This window comes from Physcomitrium patens, chromosome 12 (genome assembly GCF_059467195.1).
Source record: "Physcomitrium patens ecotype Gransden chromosome 12, ASM5946719v1, whole genome shotgun sequence".
Classification (NCBI taxonomy): domain Eukaryota; kingdom Viridiplantae; phylum Streptophyta; class Bryopsida; order Funariales; family Funariaceae; genus Physcomitrium; species Physcomitrium patens.
The window spans coordinates 16,818,439-16,837,544 of NC_143421.1; the positions used below are offsets into that span (position 1 = coordinate 16,818,439).

Below are 19,106 nucleotides of genomic sequence, written 5' to 3' on the forward strand. Positions count from 1 at the left end.
ACCTCTTTTTCTTCTTTATAAAGCGAAGAACTAAAAATTATAATGATAAAGCCATCTTATCAAGCTATTGTTTTTTATTTTTCTGCTTTTGATTTGGATAGGTATCGTTGATGGAACTTTTGAATCTTGATTTGTGCATTTATGAGATTTCCAACTAATTTCCATGTATAATTGTTGATATCATATCCATACCAATAGACAAAATATTCAAGCCTTTCATGTCTTATCCTTGAATCTAATATCTCTCCTACGTCAAATTCAATATGATCATTAATTTCAACCATAAGAGGTGGTGATTATCTTTAACTTAGTATATTTGATTCTTTATACCTTTCTAAAAGTAAAACATGAAAGATTGGATGAATCTCCATGGATGAAGGTAATTCCAAGTAATAAGTTACGTTATTAATTTATTTCGGAATAACAAATGATTCCAACCTTTGGTAGTTTAATTTATTACATAGCATGTTGGTTTTTATATTGCACTGAAGAAACCATACTTTATTATTAACTTGGAATGGAGGATCTTTCTCTCTCAATTCATCTATCAATAGCTTATAACGTTATTAAGTCTTTTTTAGGTGAGACTTTATAGATGCTTGAAATTTGGCCATCTTCATAGCAAACTCCTTTGCTACTGGATTTGTTGACTTTAAAGGCTCTATTATATCCAATTTTGGAAGATGACCGTAGTTTGAATAGAATGGCATTTATTGCATAGATGCATGGATTGTATTATTATATGCAAACTCTGCCAATGATAAGTAGAAAGTCCAATCGTCTTGTTGATAGTTGATGATGCATCTCAAATATTGCTCAAGAATTTGGTTGATCTATTCTATTTGACCATGAGTTTGAGGGTGCTAAGCAGAAGAAAGATTGATGTCAACCTTAAGAATCTTGAAGACTGCCTTCCAAAACCTTGATATAAATTGTGGCCCATGATTTGGCACAATATCATCTAACAACTTGTAGTAATGATAGACATTATCAATAAAGATTCTTACCATCTCTTCAAGAATAATTGACTTCTTACAAGGTATAAAATGTGCCATCTTATTCAATCAATCAACAACTACAAAGATAATATCAAATGGGCTTGATAGTGGAAGATCTATTATGAAATCTATGGAGATAAATGACCATTGTTGTCTTTGAATAAGAAAGGGTTGAAGAAGTCTATATACTTAATGTTGAGTATTCTTTGACCTTGAACAAATATCACATGATAGTACAAATTTCTAGACGTCCTTCCACATTTTACGCCATCAAAAGTCTCTAGACAAAAGTTCCAAGGACTTGTTGAATCCAAAATGTCTAGTTGCAAGGAAGTCATGGCATGTTTGAAGGATGTGCAGGCAAATTGGCCCTTCAAGAATGAACAAACATTCTTCAAAGAACAAGAAGTTATTATCATACTTGAATTTAAAAGACTCTTCAGGAAAGTTATTGGTAAGATGTTTGATATTAAGAATAAAAAGGTCTATATTTGATGCTTTATAAACATGATCAAGAAATAATAAATCTACAAGAATTGATATATTAGTTGCTCAAAAATAAAATTACTTAGGCTTTAACAAGATTTCTATTATTGATCATATGTTACCTTATTTTTTTTTGGTTCAAAGTAAGGACATCTTGATAATGCATTTAATAATCTTTATTGGCTCTCGGATCGATATGTGATATAAAAGTCAAATTGAGATGAAGATATACTTTAATATGTTTGGTGATAATTCAAGATTTAGGTTGACATGAAGTATTTAAGATTCTTATGATCTATATATACAATCACCTAATGATGATATTTCATATACATATCATTACATTTGTAAAGATCTATCTTTTTTTTTTTCACTAATAATATTAGAGTACCAATTGACGACTTAGAGTGTAAAAAAAAATTTTTAGCCAATTTTTTTTCAATGTATTCATTTAATGTTGCAAGTTCATTTTGGGATAAATTGTAAATAGATCCAAACAGTGGTTGAGCACCTTTTTAAAGGTCAATTGTACAATCATAAAGACAATGCTTTGTCAAGATGTCTACATTTTTTTTCAAATATATCTATAAAAATCTTATATGCCTCTGGAATTATTGTTGTAATAATTATAGGTTCCAATTGTGGATTTGCATAGACAATAAATATAGTGTTCTATTTGGTTGCCCTCACAAATCTTCTAGCTCTAATAAATAAATATTAATTAAATTTTGGCTTATCAGGTGTTAGAAGTTTTTTCATAGATTTGGAGATTCTATGATCTACTAGAAGAAATTGTAACTTTTGAGATATCCAATCTATCTGTGGATTGTATTTTTCAAGCCATGAGAGTCTTAAAATGATTGAATTTGATGGTGATCTAATAACATTGAATACTATCTAGCTGCTATGGTTATCAAAGGTTATTTCAAAAGAAATCGTTTCATGAGTGACATCTCCAAAGGATAAAGGTCGACTATCTATTATTTCTATATATACGACATTGGATTTTTTGACTATACAAATTTTGTGTAATCTAAAAAATTCTTTGTTAATAATATATATATATAAGCTCCCGAGTCAAGTAATGCATGACACTCTAGTTTTATGACTCCTAATTGTACAAGTATAATAAAACAACAGCAAGGGCTAGCAAAGAGTATAGGACCTTTTTTGATTCGTGATAGTCAAGGATCTAATTGCACGGTCTATACTATGGCTAAACACCCTCATTTTCCTACAGAGCTTTTGATGATGTAGCTACATTTTTCACTTGATATGTACATTGGTATTTTTCTAAAAAATTATTCACCTTGTGGCCACATTTTTTACAATATAAGTATAGGCCAAGTTTCCTTCGACGATTTTTTTTCTTGCTCAGAAAGAAGTTTCAAGCAAACTACATCAATCTACGTATCTTCTACTTCTAAATGCTCATTAGAATTAGATGGTGAAGAAGCTGTAGAATAATTGGTGTATACATGTGGCATAATTAAAGAACGTTTATCTTATTATCATTGAAATAAATAATTATCGCACTCCATAGTTTAATTAATGGCTTCATTGTATTTGAAGATTTGGCATAGATAATAATAAGTCTTTGATATTACTTCTTAATCTTGAATAAAATTGCTTCATCAGCACATCTTTTCTCTAATTTATATGACATGTTAATTGTTAAAAATTTGAAGCATATGTTAATGCAAAATATATTTTTTGTTGAAGCCTATGAATTTTAGTTATTGAAGAATGAACCTTATTATATTCACCAAATACTTCTGTAAATGTTGTCAAAAGTACTTCAAAATTGTGTAATATACGAGAATTCTTTTCAAATAATGGAGCAAATCAAGATAAAGCTTAATCCAAGAATAAGATTCCAACTAAACCAGCATGAGATGCTTCAATGGAATATTGTTGAGGTTGAAGCAAGGTAATTAGTCATACTTGGTTTACAAAGCTACAAAATTTTGAATGAGTGCCATGAAACGTTTTTGAAAGGCTGATCCTCGATTCTTTTGTAATTATTGTTGTCAGATCATTGCCTTGAGTGGATGCACCTCCTATGTTTGTTGAAGTAGATATAATCGTTTGAGAATTTGAAACCTGTATTGCCATTTGATGTAGTAATTGAGGCACTTCGACTTTTTGACCATTATGTATGATCATATATAATTCTTCATTCTACTTCAATAAAGTCTCTGCCCTGATCTTCAATACTTCAAGAGCATTAATAATAGAATCTAACCTGATTTCTTTTGAGTTTGTCATATTGACTTTTCCATCTTTTTTCATAAAAAATCAAAGAAATACATGTATTCAAAGGAAAAAACTTCATAAATGGTATAAAAAAAACCAAAAGAATATTATGAAAAGAATAATATTAGTCCAAGGAAAGATAATTTGTAATCTCTAGAATGCTATAGTACTTCCAAGAAGAAGGATAATTCACTCTCTATCAAAAAAAATCAAGCTTCTAATATTATTTTATGATAGTCTCGACAAAATATTAGGGATTGTATACAAGACAAGAATTTAAGGCCAAAAAATAGAATTAGATTGACATTAGAATAATAATTGAATATAAGGCAAGAAGGTCTTGGCTAGACTACAAGAAGTAAGTTTTCAAAACTAAGGATCTCCTCAGCCTCAACTCCTATATATATTAGGTCCTAAGAAGCTTCTTGAGAAGTATTTATGAAGCTTGGAAATAAAGCAAGCCTAAGATCTTTCTTTGGCAACTTCCTAATTTATCTAAATCATCCTAGAACCTTTTAGGATCTCCTATGACCTTATAGAGCTTTCTTAGAATCTATTAGAATCTTTTAGAACCTTTTTAGAACCTATTGGAACCTTTTAGGATCTACAAGAACCTTCTTAAAACCTTCTAGAATCTCTTAGAATCTTCTCAAATCTTCTTCAATTGTATATCTATGACATTGTGTTCTTAGAATAAATCAAGATGTCATCTAAATAATAGACAACAAAATTGTCCAAAAACTCTCAAAAAATATCATTCATAAGATGTTGAAAAGCTATTGGTGTATTTGTAAGTCCAAAAGGCATGACATTATATTCAAAATATCTATACTTGGTTCAAAATGTAATCTACCATTTATCTCTTTCTTTGATGAATACCACATTATATACTCTTTGTAGATCTATTTTTGTGTAGATCTTAGCTTGATTCAAATAATAAAAAATTTTAGATATTAAAGGTAGTGGGTACCTATTTTTGATGGTGATCATGTCCTAGGATTCCTTAATGCTCTACGATAAAAAAAAAAAAATTATATGAGTATAACATATAATTATTTTTTTTTATTCACTGAAACAAGTAGTAACTGCTGCAATTTACTACTTTTGCGATAGCACTCGCTGCTTAGTATTACTAGATAAGTCTTCTATCTTTGATTGAAGACTGTTCTTGTGTGCTTGTGAATGATTGTCTAAAGATAGCTTATTATAGTGTATGTTCTATTCCTTTGGAATACAAGATGATTCTTTTTCAGGATCTAGCAATAAAGGAAGCAAGAGTATGTGTATTAGCATAGGTGTAGAAGTGTATGTCCTAAGAATCTTGAGCTTATCACTTCAAAGATATTTTGCGTGATATACGATGACAAGTTTGTGTGCTCTAACTTTAACAAGATAACCCTATATTTTTTTGACACCAAGAAATGGGCTCTAAAGAGCTCCAAAGCATCAATGATGAAGGATCTTATTGAGTCTTCCATAATCTATAGACATTCATAATAATCCATCTTTTTTTTTCACAAACAGAATTGGAGCTCCTACTAGAAATTTGAAATTGAATATGAAGTTCTTGATTAGATTCTCTTCAATATATTCCTTGAGTTTAGCCAACTCATTTTGTAATAAATTGTAGATTGATCCAAATGGCAATCGTGCTCTTTTTTAAAGGTCTATTGTGTAGTTATAAGATCAATATTTTGGAAGAATATTTATATTTTTTTTTTCAAATATATCTTAAAATTCTTGATATTGGCTTGGAATACCACTTAAAGTCTTTACACCATTAGAAATGGATATGGTATAAATGAAAAAAAATAATCTTTCTTATACAGCATACTAAAAAGCTCATGCATCTACAAACTTAGATTTAATTATACTAGATATGTGATTTTTTACATAATTAACTCTACTCTTATACTTTTAGAAAAGTCAAGATTATAAGAAATCCAATCTATTTGATAGTTGTATTTTTTTAATCACAATAAATCTAAAATAATTATATTAGAAATAAATCTAATAATATTAAATATCACAAAGCTATTATGACCATTGATTATTACTTTTATAGGAATGATTTTGTCAGTAATATCTCTAGAAGACAATGGATGACCATCTATGACTTCTACATGAAGAAGTTTAGTTTTTCTTACTAAAGATATGTTAAGTCTTTTAATAAATTCTTCACCACAGAAACACGTTGAAGTTCTTGAATCTAACAAGACAAAGGCTTTGTAATATTTAGATTCTAAAATAATATTTAATGTAAAACAAGAAGAGGGTTCTAAGGAGAGAATAAGACCTTCAATACGTTTGTAAAAGGTTCTAGCCACATGGTCCCTATTGTAGCTGGAAAAACTCATTTTTTAATATGTTGTCTTCTTTGACATTTGTACTCCTTATTTTATAATTGCATTACTTCTTTTAATATTGTTGAATAGTATATTTAAGTTCTCTACAATATAAGCACAATCCTTCTTCATGGCAATGAATCTTTTTTTGCTTAGTAAGAAGTTTGAAACTTATTTCATTAATTTACATATCTTCTACTTCCAAATGTATCTATTGAGATGGTATTGATATTACCATTGAATTATATTAATATTGAGGCCTACTTATCTGACTCTCAGATCAAAATTTTAAAAGTTGATTGTTATATATTATAATCCATAGAAAAATTAGCTAATAAGTGTAATATCTTTTCTCTTGATATCAATTGCAAGTTGTCAAAATTATGAAACATATAACATTACGGATCAATTGCCTTGTCTCAAAATACAAATCTTGTTGGTTGTAATATGAGTTGCATTATGTTTTCTATACATAGATCAAAGTTCTGTCAAAAAAACTTCAAAATTATCCAATATTAGATCTTGTTGTTCAAAAAAAGATAAAAACTACGATAATCCTAAACTTGAAAGAATTATATTAATGAATCTAACTTGTGATTCTAGAGTTGGATAGCTTTGAGATTGAAGTTTATTCACAAGTTGTACTTGATTGATAAATCTTCAAAATTTGGATCTTGTATCATCAAACTTCTCAAGAAAGGCAACTCTTGGTTCTTTAGTCCCAGAAGGATGTTCCACCATAGGAAAAGGGATGCGATTTGGTGTAGATGTTGAGGCAACTCCAATCATATTTGTATCTTTACTTCCTGCCATTTTTATTGTTCTAAGTGACAATAAACTGAGTTGATGCATTGCAAGTATCAACTCTTTCAATTGCTCTTGAATTTATGTCATTGTATTCTTTATTTCAAGATGCTCTGCCGTCATGACATTTAAAAAAAATACCTAATATTGCTCAAGACAAGCAAAAAGGAGGACTTAAGAACAAAGAAGATATTAAGAATAATATTAGTTTAGAAGATGGTAAGCTTTAACTTCTAATACGCTTATGGCTTATCAAAAAAATAGATAGTCTACTCTTAAACAAGAAAAGACAAAGCTCTTATATTATAAGTGTACTCTTGTCAATCTATCAAGATGTATAAACTTTAGAAATCTATATCAAAATAAAAGTATCAAAAATAGAAATAAAGAAGTATATAGCTTAAAAAAAAAATGAAATGGCTATTGCCAAAAGACGAAGAAACTAGAGACTCTTAAATCTAAATAAGAAGCAAGAAAGGAGCTGACAAGAATAAAGAAGGCTTCACTCTTGCCTCTACATCTACTATCTAACTAAGAGCTATGCGGCAGTGTTCTATATAACTTCTATTATGTATTGACTTTGGGAGACACATGCTTTAGCTTACAAGACAAGTTTTTTATGTGTGGGCCATATAATTAGCTTATTCTTCATGCTACCAACATGTGTGGCATATGGCCAACTTGTTGACTATATTTTTAACCTAAAAAGTCAATTATAGATACCTATAAAATCAAAGCAACATCAATAAAGCTTCTAAGAAGCTTCAATGGAAGATATTATGGAATTAACCTACTTTTACCTTCTTTTATCTAATCATATAGATAATTATTGGTTTACATGTGTATGTCCATGACAACCAATTACTTACAAATACACATAAATTAAACTACATCTATGGAGCTTTTAAAAGGCTTTTTCATAAGATATTATCAAATCCATTTAATTCTACTTACTTCTATATAATTTTTTTAATTTAAGTAAATATGTATGTCTGTAATACCTTATAGAAGTTTTTTAAGAACTAAAACATATATTGTCCAAGGATCAAGTTGCTTTTAATGCAACTTCTTAAAAACAAGTAACTTCTAGAATAAGTTTCAATAGCCACAAAGCATATCTATAGTAATCTAAAGTTCTAATCTACATCAAGGAAATTTCTTCTAATTTATTTTTAAAATATTATTTATTTAATTCTTTTATTTACTTAAATAATATAGGTATCAACAAAAATATGAAAAAAATATAAAAATATATATATACAAACATATATATAATAAAATTAAATAATTTTTTTGATGTAAAGTAAATAGCAATTGTAACATATAGATAAACTTGATAAAGATGTATTATTCTTAATAGAATATCTTATGACTTTGGAGGGCTATTAAAACTATGTAAAAAATCTATTAATTTACAATAGATTTTTACAATAAGCCAATATCATGATTTCACTTATTTACATATTAATTATAAAATAAAATATAATAAGAATTATACATATAATTGAGCATTCTTTTATCAATAAAATTATATACTAAATAATTTTAAAAGATAAAAAAAAATATATTAATTAAATATTTATATGAAATAAAAAATATTTTATAAAAAATATTAAAATATAATATGTTAAATTTTCTTGAATATTTTAAGTATATTTAATAACATATATTTTAACTATAGAAACTTCATTTTGCACTTGCATTCTTTTATGTAATATATGATATCTCATTTAACTTTCATTTAATATATTTTTTATTTTTTGTTATTCTCTTATAAAAAATTATTTAAAATTACTAGTTTATATTAAATAAATTCACTTTTATAATAAAACATAAGTATAATATAATTTATATTTATTAGTTATAAATAGCTAAATTATCATTTAAAAATTTAACATATATTAAAAAAATAATTTGTTTTGAAGAAAGTTTTAATTGATTACCTTATAGAAAAGAATACATCACAAGATTATTCTTATATATATATATATATATATATATATATATATTATATTTTTTTCAAAACAAATAAATAAAAAAATATTTAATAAATTAAATCAATTTTTATAAAACAATAAAATAACTAATAGAATAAAATATTATTTAGTTATGAAGAATAAAATTTCTATATCAAATACTTAAATAAAGAATTATTTAGTCTAAATATAATATAAATTCATATATATATATTTAAGTATATATATATATATATATATATATATATATATACGTATATGTATTCAAGTGTATATATATATATATATATATATATATATATATATATATATATATATTTTATGAAGAAAAATATATAGATTCTTACATTCTCACAATAATTTAAACTTTGTTCCTACATTATTAAAATTTGTCTATTATTTCAATAATTTTTAAAATAAAATAGGTTCTATAATAAATATATATATATATATATATATATTTATATATTTTTTTATAATTTCTTTTTAAAACTATATATATAAAATTAAAATGGATATTAAAAATTATGAAGACCTAATCATGTTTATATATATATATATATATTTTAAAGAAACATATTTAAATATGATATATTCTGCTATAGAGTGTAAAATTGTATATCAAATGTTAATGGTGTACATATGTCAATAACATAGAATAGTAGATTACATCAATCACATTAAAATGTACTTTTAACATATGTAAGAATCCAAAAAGTGATGTAAGAAAAATTTGCATTTAAAACCATATTCACATGGAAAATTTTTAGAATAGACGAAGTTCCTTAAAATTACTTAAAGATGTATAAATTATTTTATGATACTTAAGAAGTGAAAATATTATGTATTTGAAGGGATTGAATATAGTGAACATCATGTAATTGTAAATGTTTGAAAAGCATCAGAATATAATAATAATAATAATAATTTAATTCTTTAAAAATAATTATTAAGAATAGAGAATAATTATTTTTTATGAGTTATAAATCATTTATTTGGTAAAATAATATCAAATAATTTTTAGAAAAATATTCTGATGTAAAAATTCCAAAAAAATTATACAATGATAAATATTTATTGTAGTATAAATACATTGATTACTAAAATAAATATGAAAGTCTAAAAATAATGCTAAATCATTGTATGTACGAATTAAAAATAAAAATAATTTTTTTTGTTTAATATTATTACAAAAAAATCAAATAGTTATTGTTAACTTACCACTTTTTTTGTAATATTTCAAAAAAAATCTCTTCACTAAAGGCTCTTAATTAGTGAATAAAACACTAATTTGCGTATGTGTTTCTAAAATGCTACTTATAAGTAACAAACTAGGGCGGCATTAAAACATTATCCCAATGTAGTGATCAGATGACACAAAGACAAAGAACACCACATACAAGCTGAATATGTTTTGATATATAGATATATATATATATATATAATTTTTTAATTTAATACTCTCACTTGGTTGTTGAGATGCTTCTGTGCAAGTCAAGGGCATGAATTATCACTCCACAGCAACATCCAAAGAAGAAAATGTGTAAAATTAATGCTGTAACATCAAGCCTTGCGAAATGCCATTCCACTGCTCCTGTAGAACATTGTTCATGCCCAACTCATTTTTTATTTATTTATTTACTTATTTTTTGCCTAGTTCAGCAATCCCTCACGCGTTATTTGGCCACCCCCAGCAACAATCAACTCCCTCCTCTAAAATACGACTTCTATAACGTTTTTGTCTACATCAGGCTCACCTTTTCCTCTTCCTTCATCTTTTGCAAAGGCTTCACATTTCCATGGGGATTTCGTTTTGTCCTGGGGATGCACTCATGTGCAGTACTTTTTGTTGTATATTTCAAGGCTATTTTAACCAGAAACATACATATTAATAAATCAATACTAAACACGTGGCTGTGAGACATGTGATTCTGTTTTAGAAAAACAACATGAACACTGAGGAAACGAAGGTTACGGGTACAAGCACCTCGATATATCACCTTGCTCATAAAGAGGAGGAGGGAGAGCTGGGCACAGCTGAGGTTAGGCGCAGCGTTGCGAGCCCTTTCTAGAAACCTGGACCCGGGAATGGCATGAAAAAGCCGTGTCTGACAGCACCGTCGAAGGTCAGCACTCTGGGAACACGAGAAGTCACTAACGAATCATTCGTCTCCGGGGGACAAATTGCAGCACCCGTGCAAGTATCCTGTTTTAGTTATGCCTGGAATCTCCCTGAAAGATACTCTGAGTGGTCCGATACCGAATCGAGACGGATGAAAGTGCGGAGAAAAGAAAGTAACTTGTGGGCGTCGCGACTCGGCGAATAATACCGCGACCAATCTCTGGTCGAGGCGGTGGAGTGACCAGGACAGGTCGTGGTTTCACGACAAGGGCCACGTAAAACTTGCTCCCACTAAGCGATGGAGGCGTGCTTCTCCACTCGCCCGAAGCTCCTGGTTCCAATCAAGGCTCTGAGATCCACGAACTCCTTGTGCAGGCATACGACGAAACCAGTCAAACTGTTGGTCTGCGAGAGAGTGAGAGGGCGTGATGCGCGATGGATCGTCCACGAACATGGACAGGATGCTCTCACTCCTCCGCAGTGCAAATTATGTCTTGCAGCCACGGGAACAACGACGGCAGCTTCTCATAAGTCTGCTCAGTTGCCGCTTCGCACCCCACTCGATCCGATCTAAAAGTGCAGTAGCCATGACTACCCAACTCTGTTACAACAAACTGTGAGCCATGAGAGTTTGTTTGAACGCGTAGACATGTATGGGGATGTGCAACGTGGTTACTGAAAACTAGGAGCAAATCAGGTGAATCACGTAAGAGCTTCCGAGTTCGGTGCTGCAAGGACTTGGTTTGAGAGGTGGGTAAATAAGAGTTGGGTAAATACTAACAAAGATCCTTCTGTTTTTTAAAAAAAAATCGAAATTCAAAAATCAAAATTGAATCAATAATAAATATTATGGTGATAGTGAAATCAAACAAAGATCTTGCATTATGGAAAAACTGCAGACAAGTGATGCAATTTTTATTTCCTATTTTTTTATTTTTTGTGAACGGTCAAAGTCCAAAAAGAAGTTGAGAGAACTCTAAAGGCTTGGAGTAAGAAAATGTTTCTGGCAATGTGACCTTTACAAAAAGTCAAGGAGGAAGAAGACAACTTTGATAGAGAGCGTATATGTGGACTATCCAAATTCTTTTACAAAATGAAAATGTAAGAAACATAGAATAAAAGAAACAAAAACCAAGTAATGCAATTTTGCAGCAAACAACAAACAAATAACTTTACTAATTTAGAAGAAGGTAGATAATTTTTATGTGCACTAGATGATGATGTTTAAGAAAGATATACTAATTCCATTGTAGAATAGAAATATTGAAGCTATCTATGGGTTGTAAAAGAAAAAATAGCACAAAAATATATTAAAAAAAGTGTATTTAATTTTTTAAATTCAAAATGAATCAAATTAAAGAATAAAAAGGTAAAAAAATACAAAAAAGAAAACTTTTAATTAGTTTTTAATGATTGTTAAATAAACATGTGAGAATAACACAGCCATTTCTAAAATAATAAAATAATATAAAAATAGCTCATCACTACTCAATTAATTTTTAAAATTACCATATTTTACCAATTTTTATTGACATTTTATCAACATTTTAATAAATCAATTGCTTGAGCTTTTACCAAATTTATTAACACTTTTATTTACAAAAAAATGGTACTATATTTTATCAAATAAATTTAATATATTTTACCAAAAAAATGTACCATATTTTACCAAATTCGTAAGAAAATAAGGTATAAAATAATTGTACTATATTTAATCAAATTTATTGTAGTGATAATTTTAATATTTATTTTTTAAAAAATAAAAAGATTAAAATTAGAAACTTCATTGTGTTTATAGAACAAATGAATTTAGACTGATTAAACTCATAGCATCTCAAAAAAATTCAAATTTATTTTATTGGAAGTCAAAAAAGTTATCTGATCTTTTTCTTTAAAAGTAAAAATTAGAAATTTTCATAGAAAAAAAAGAAAAAAAACTAGGTCAAACATTAATTATATAAAAAATATTTTCATCTATTATAAAATTAACTTTAAAATTTAAATATTTTTAAAAAAGAAACATTTCTTTTTATCTTTCATTTTTTTAATATAATACAAGAACTGCATATAAGTAATAAAATAATAAGACCAATACAAGCAGCATATTAAATAAAAGTACTAGAATTTATCTTTTAATTATTTCAACGGATGTAAGATACTCATTTTTTATTTTTTTGGTAAAGTTTAATAAGACTAATTTTAAAATTAATTAATATCTATCTATAAATATAATAAATATAAATACAGTACTAACTCCTATAATATAAATTGCTTATTATATAAGAAAAAAGATCATTAGAAAAAGCTAAACTAATAAAGAATAAGAAAACCAAATTAAACCAAAGATGTCAGAGAAAAAACATGGCAAAAATAACTGCTATTATTATAAAAACAAGGGCCATAAATCAAACCAATTTTTAAAAAGCTAAAATTAGTTTTAGAAGGTATTAAGCTTATGATTAAAAATATTAAAATAAAGATATATTATTTCAATTTTCTAAGTCGTTTTGCAAGAATCAAAAGTCATAAGATTAGACAAAAAAATCCTTATATGGAAAGAAGATTTGAAGAAAAAATCAAGTAATTTTTTTTCACGAGAAATTGGTTTATTTAAAGATTCAAATCAAAAAAAATATTTTAATATTTATTTATGTATAAATCATTGATTTTTTTTTCATTAAAATAAAAGGCATTGAAAGATTAGTGCTTTTTTTTAGAAAACAAAAGAAGTAATAACTATTTATATGCAAGAAATAAATAAGAAAATAAAGTTACAAAAGGATCAAAAATTAGGAGTAGCAATGAAAATCTCTAAGAATACTTTAACATATATTATCTTAGTAGTATCAAAAAGATTCATGCTTGGGCTACTAAAATATAAAACTTAAATGATGTCCTTAGATAAGAATTATAATAATAGAAAGTAACAATAACACAAAGGCTTTTTAGTTTTACTAAGTAAATTTAGACATAATAGAAGGAAAATATTTCATTCTTACCATTTTTATATATTTCAAATTCTTTGTTAAAAAAAAGATGGAGGCAAAAAATTATGTAATTTAATTTTTAAATCAATATAGTAGAAATAAACATAGTTATTATTTTAAAAAAAGAAAAAAAATTCTTAATTGTTTTGGAGAAGAAGTTAAATGATAAAAGAATATTCTTTATGATTTTTTGAAAAAAAAAAGATTATATAATAAATTTCTTAATTCATTATATTCAAATGATAGAAAAAGATCTAAGATACCTAAAGTTGCAAGTATATGTATTATGGCTAAAGATTATCCATATGATGACCAAAAGAAATATGAACTTATATTGGCAAAAAGATATCTATAGCAAAAAAATATTTACAACTTATAGAAAAACAAAGGCAATAGCAATAGAGGAGTAGCAATCTCATTGAAAGAAAGAATAAACAAGAAATTTAAAAAAAAAAAAAAAAAATTGTGTTGCTTATCACTTCTTAAAAGATATATATATATATATATATATATATATATATATTAAAAAATTAAATTCTCAATAAAAAAGAAACTCATTTTACTAGTGTTTTGTTAAGAACAAATTCGAACTATTGCAAAAATATATCTATTGTTAACAAGTGATGCAAACTTAAGTATAATAACAAGAACCATCACTAAAGTTGATATTGTTAAGTGGAAAAAAACACAACAATTCTTGTGACCCCTCTTGAATTAGAACTGTTGTGGGTTAAAGAAATCAAGTCCACCATGGCGAGTGCAATTAGATGACGGCAAAATAGAACTTCAAACTAAAATCCTTGTATTCCAAGGTTAGACGGAAAGGCAGCAATCCCAAGTGATTCAAGGGATGCTCAAGGTGGTTTTAAGCCTCTCCCTAGAGTTGGTCCATAGTAAGGAACGTAGGGTAAAATTTTCTGTGAAGTAGGAGCAGAGTTTTATTGCAAGTTCCGAAAGGCGAGGCTGCAAGTGAAGCCATGACAAACGCGGGAAAGGAGTGGCGTAGGGTAGTGAACGTAGGGAGTGAACAGCTTGGGTCGTCACACACATTCCAGGACAATGGCTGGAGCATCTGAATTCCAGCCCTGCGTGAGTGAGTGTGTGTGTGCCGAGGCTTCTGTGCACAATCACATTGAGTTGTGGCACACAATACTCGTGTGCGTCACGTGTGTAATACTGGAAATGGATTCCAAGTTTTCTTTTGCATCAAGGAAGGGTGCCGGATACTTCTTTCGCCATCCAGAAGCATGGAAGTATAAGTTCGATGCCGGCATTTGAATTTCAGAGCAGTGCCTCAGCCGATCAGAAGCGTCGTCAGGCGCTGCGAGGACTAATTCCTGTTGAGACTGTTGCATTCGAATTCGCAACCAGTCCACTGTGCTGCTGGTTTGAGGTTTGGGCTGTTTCGAGACTGGTGCGGGAGAGGTGGTGGCAACGGGAGTCATGAATGGTCTGATTCCAACCCCGGTTGCACATACTACGATGATCTTCTCACACCAGCAAACGAAGCATGTTGGAAGTTCCAAGCTGCCTATTTTGCGACAGAATGAGAGCAGTGGTGCAGTGGAGTTACAAGGGGATTTCCGGAAGCAGCCGGGGCAGCTGTTTCTGAGGAACGGTTCCAGCATTGAGAGGCGTGGGCGCTCGAAGCACCGCAGTAGAGTCAATGTGAGTGCGATCGATGCCGCCCAGCCATTTGATTTCGAGTCGATGAGGTCGCAAGAGCTGGAGAAGAGCACCCCACTTAAAGTCGGAATCGTGGGGTTCGGGAACTTCGGTCAGTTTTTGGCGGAGAGGATTGTGAAGCAAGGGCACACGGTTCTGGCCCACTCTAGAAGAGATTACAGCGAGAAGGCGCGGGCATTGGGTGTGTCATTTTTTAGGTCAGTTGGGTGCTCCAGAGATGATTGCTCTCTCGAATCGTTTTCTAGCAGTGACAAGCTTGCTTTTTGTCCTAACTAGAGGTGCTTGCGAACGTTTCCTACAACTATCCATCTATCTATGCATTTAGATGTACAAGAATATGTAGTTCTTCTGCTCCAAATAGATTCTTTTCCTAACAGTTATTGATGATAACATCTTGCTCTTGAAAATCCTTCTACATTTACTGGGAGAAGTGTTTTGGTTTCGTATTTGTATTGATCAGTGAATCTGAATGGTTTGGAGCTTCGAAGTCTGCAGTTGAGTGAAGGCTGTAGCTTGAACCGATAGCTATAGTTCCTCTCCCTTCATTTGATGTAAAGAGCCGGAGCTAGCATCATATGTGTCCGATGACCATCATTAATGACAATGCTGGCTTTTGAATCTGTAGAGACCCGGATGATTTTTGTGAGGAGCATCCTGAGGTCGTGCTTCTGTGCACCTCCATACTGTCAACCGAGGCCGTTTTACAATCACTTCCCCTGCAACGGCTCAGGCGCCACACCCTGTTTGTCGATGTGCTCTCCGTGAAGGAATTTCCGAAGAATCTCTTTCTTCAGGTATGTGGGAGTCGATCATGTGAAAAATCCAATGTGGATTCTGCTCTCGTCCAACTCCCAACCCCTTGCAAACAATTCTTTTATAATTTGTGGTAATTTTGAAGTGAACTCATTCCATCTAAGTTGAAGAACGGGCGTTTTGATCTTCACAGGTATTGCCCCCTGAATTCGATATACTCTGCGCCCATCCTATGTTTGGCCCTGAAAGTGGCAAGGGAAGTTGGGCTGGATTGCCATTTGTCTTCGACAAGGTTCGCGTCAGTAATGGACGGCGATCGAGAGTCGCTGACAAGTTCCTGGACATTTTCTCGAAAGAGGTAGAGCTCTTCCCTTCCTGTCATTATTTATAATATTTCACATTTCACGTTGGTAAAAGACAACTTCCTCCATCGACTCCTTAGCACGATTCGATGAAACAATTCCGAAATATGGACTTGTCAATTCACAAACAGCACGACGTTTATTGGGAGTTTTCGATGCCAGCAGTTATGTCAATGTGGTTCCACCTTGTACCTACACCGAAGGGTCAAGGGACTTAAAATCTTCCAACATGTATGGGCAAGTGCTCTCGGTTGCCTCCAGGTTTGTTAGTTACTTGTTACACTTCTAACTGAATGATGTTCCCGACCACGTCTTGTAGGGCTGTCGCATGGTGGAGATGTCTTGTGCGGAACACGATCGGTTTGCAGCAGGCAGCCAGTTTGTCACCCACACCGTTGGCAGGTTAGAATTCACAACTTTTCGCTTCGCCGCATGACAGGATAATTTCAAGCTTAGCTATCTCATTCTTTTTAGAGGATTTCCCAGTTGCACAGTAAAAGCCATTTAGTTGTTGCTTCTCTCCGAAGCAGTCTGCAGTGCAAGGTCTGAAGCACTGGCATATTCGATGCAGAGTATTGGGGAAGCTCGGGTTGCAGTCAACGTCGATCAACACCAAGGGTTACGAGACACTTCTTGGACTTGTAAGGCACAGATTCGCTTCTTTGATCTCGTCCTCAAAGGAAATAGTTAGCGTTCGTTTGTGAATAGATTCAACTTGCGAATGTCAATAATAATTCGCTGTGAGCAGGTACAAAACACATCGAATGATAGCTTCGAACTTTACTATGGATTATTCATGTACAACCCGAATGCTACTGAGGAGGTGAGAAAGCATACACTTTCTAGGCAAACTGAGTTGCTTGTGAAACATCACATCCATGCTGCTGTAGTCAAAATGTAATTCTAATCCTAAAGTTGTTCTGTGTCTTATTCCTAAATTTGTTAGTTCATTCCTTTGTGGTTTTGCGACAGAGCGATTGTTCTAGATCTGGCGACTTTAAATAATTGCATTAGCATAGGGTTGATGGTAGCGAGCTTAATGACTCTGTACTTGCAGTTAGAGCGGCTGGAAATAGCTTTCCACTCCGTCAAGAGACAACTGTTCGGGCAACTTCATGATAGATTTCGGAAACAGCTATTTAGTGACTCAAGTGCACCCAGAGCCTCTATCCCACAAGACTCTGCAGACCTATCAAAGAATGGAAGCTCTCAACCCAAAGCCCCTTCGAACAACGTGTCCAGAGTCTACAACAATACTGACATTATTTCTTCTTCGAATGGGATTTCCAGAATCGCCAAGAGCACCGACACTTCTACCTCCTCTATTGAATTAGAGCTGAGAAAGACCATCGGACTAAACAAAGATTCGTATTCAGTTTCAACGGTCCTGAAGTAATAAGGCTAGTCTCCAATCTAGAGCCTTCGCGAGATGTATCATACATCATTTGTAAGTAGTTAGGTCCACTTATAGTTCTAGAAAAAAAATTGCCAGATGGAGGCAAACTAAACAGGGGGCAATCTTCATCTGGTTGCAGTGGAGTGGCTCCTGTAATTTTGATCTGCAATTTCACAATCTTTGATTAAAGACGACAGAAAAACAAGCTGCATTGGACCCAACTTTTAAAACGAGGATTTTTTCATCGTAGTTAGCTCGGGGGATCAGCGGAAACAACTGAGGGAATAGATAAGAGAATACTGATGCGACCACCTTCAGAATAACTCGGATGGCACGCAATGCACCGACAGAATACCGGCAAGATGCGTAGTCGGGAATGACGTTTAACTATAATTCGTCAACGTTGAAGTAATAGCATCCTGTAACGTCCACAGCGTTGACTTGTTCAATGCATATGCGGTTCATGTTATTATTTTCTCCTGCAAACTTGAAGCTTGGGATGGCGTCGCAACTCGCGCAGAGTCACGGTTAGTACGTCGAGCTATATAAGCGACGCATGCGCGCGGTGTATTGGCGGCGGCAGGTTGAGCAGCCGTCCGTAATTGATTAGGATATTCGGCATGCAACTGAGCGACCCGGATCCGAATCCTGGCAACGGGAATTCTCAATTGCAAATTGGACTATAGGCTTATTTTTGTTCATTTTTATTCTTTGTCCTATCTGCCAGGTCTGCAACCTCACCCCACTTTGTCTCTCACCAGTGCCCAAGTCATGGAACTAGAATTGACTCATCACCCTCAATCAAACACAACAAATCTAGAAGAGGGTGCACCTTGCAAACTTGCATCCAAATCAAGCTCCAAGCCACCCCCAAACCACCCATTCAGAAAGTAGTGCAGCGATGCAAAAAATTTCAAAAATGTATTTTTACAAAA

At 31.2% G+C, this 19,106-nt stretch overlaps 1 protein-coding gene across 1 annotated transcript; it reads left to right on the forward strand.

Annotated features, from left to right (window-relative positions):
- The first annotated feature begins 15,269 nt into the window (after nucleotides 1-15,269).
- LOC112289182 (arogenate dehydrogenase 2, chloroplastic) lies at nucleotides 15,270-18,392 on the forward strand. Its single transcript, XM_024534180.3, has 7 exons — nucleotides 15,270-15,857; nucleotides 16,286-16,454; nucleotides 16,607-16,771; nucleotides 17,095-17,177; nucleotides 17,347-17,416; nucleotides 17,524-17,598; nucleotides 17,833-18,392. Exons 1-7 carry the CDS (start codon nucleotides 15,418-15,420, stop codon nucleotides 18,169-18,171), a joined length of 1,341 nt encoding a protein of 446 aa, XP_024389948.1. The 5' UTR covers nucleotides 15,270-15,417; the 3' UTR covers nucleotides 18,172-18,392.
- The last annotated feature ends 714 nt before the right edge of the window (nucleotides 18,393-19,106 follow it).

Coding starts and splice junctions, on each gene's coding strand:
- LOC112289182 (XM_024534180.3), top strand. CDS start 15,418: ATGAATGGTCTGATTCCAACCCCGGTTGCACATACTACGATGATCTTC. Junction 16,455..16,606: donor CGAAGAATCTCTTTCTTCAG/GTATGTGGGAGT, acceptor TGATCTTCACAG/GTATTGCCCCCTGAATTCGA. Junction 17,178..17,346: donor GTCACCCACACCGTTGGCAG/GTTAGAATTCAC, acceptor TATTCGATGCAG/AGTATTGGGGAAGCTCGGGT.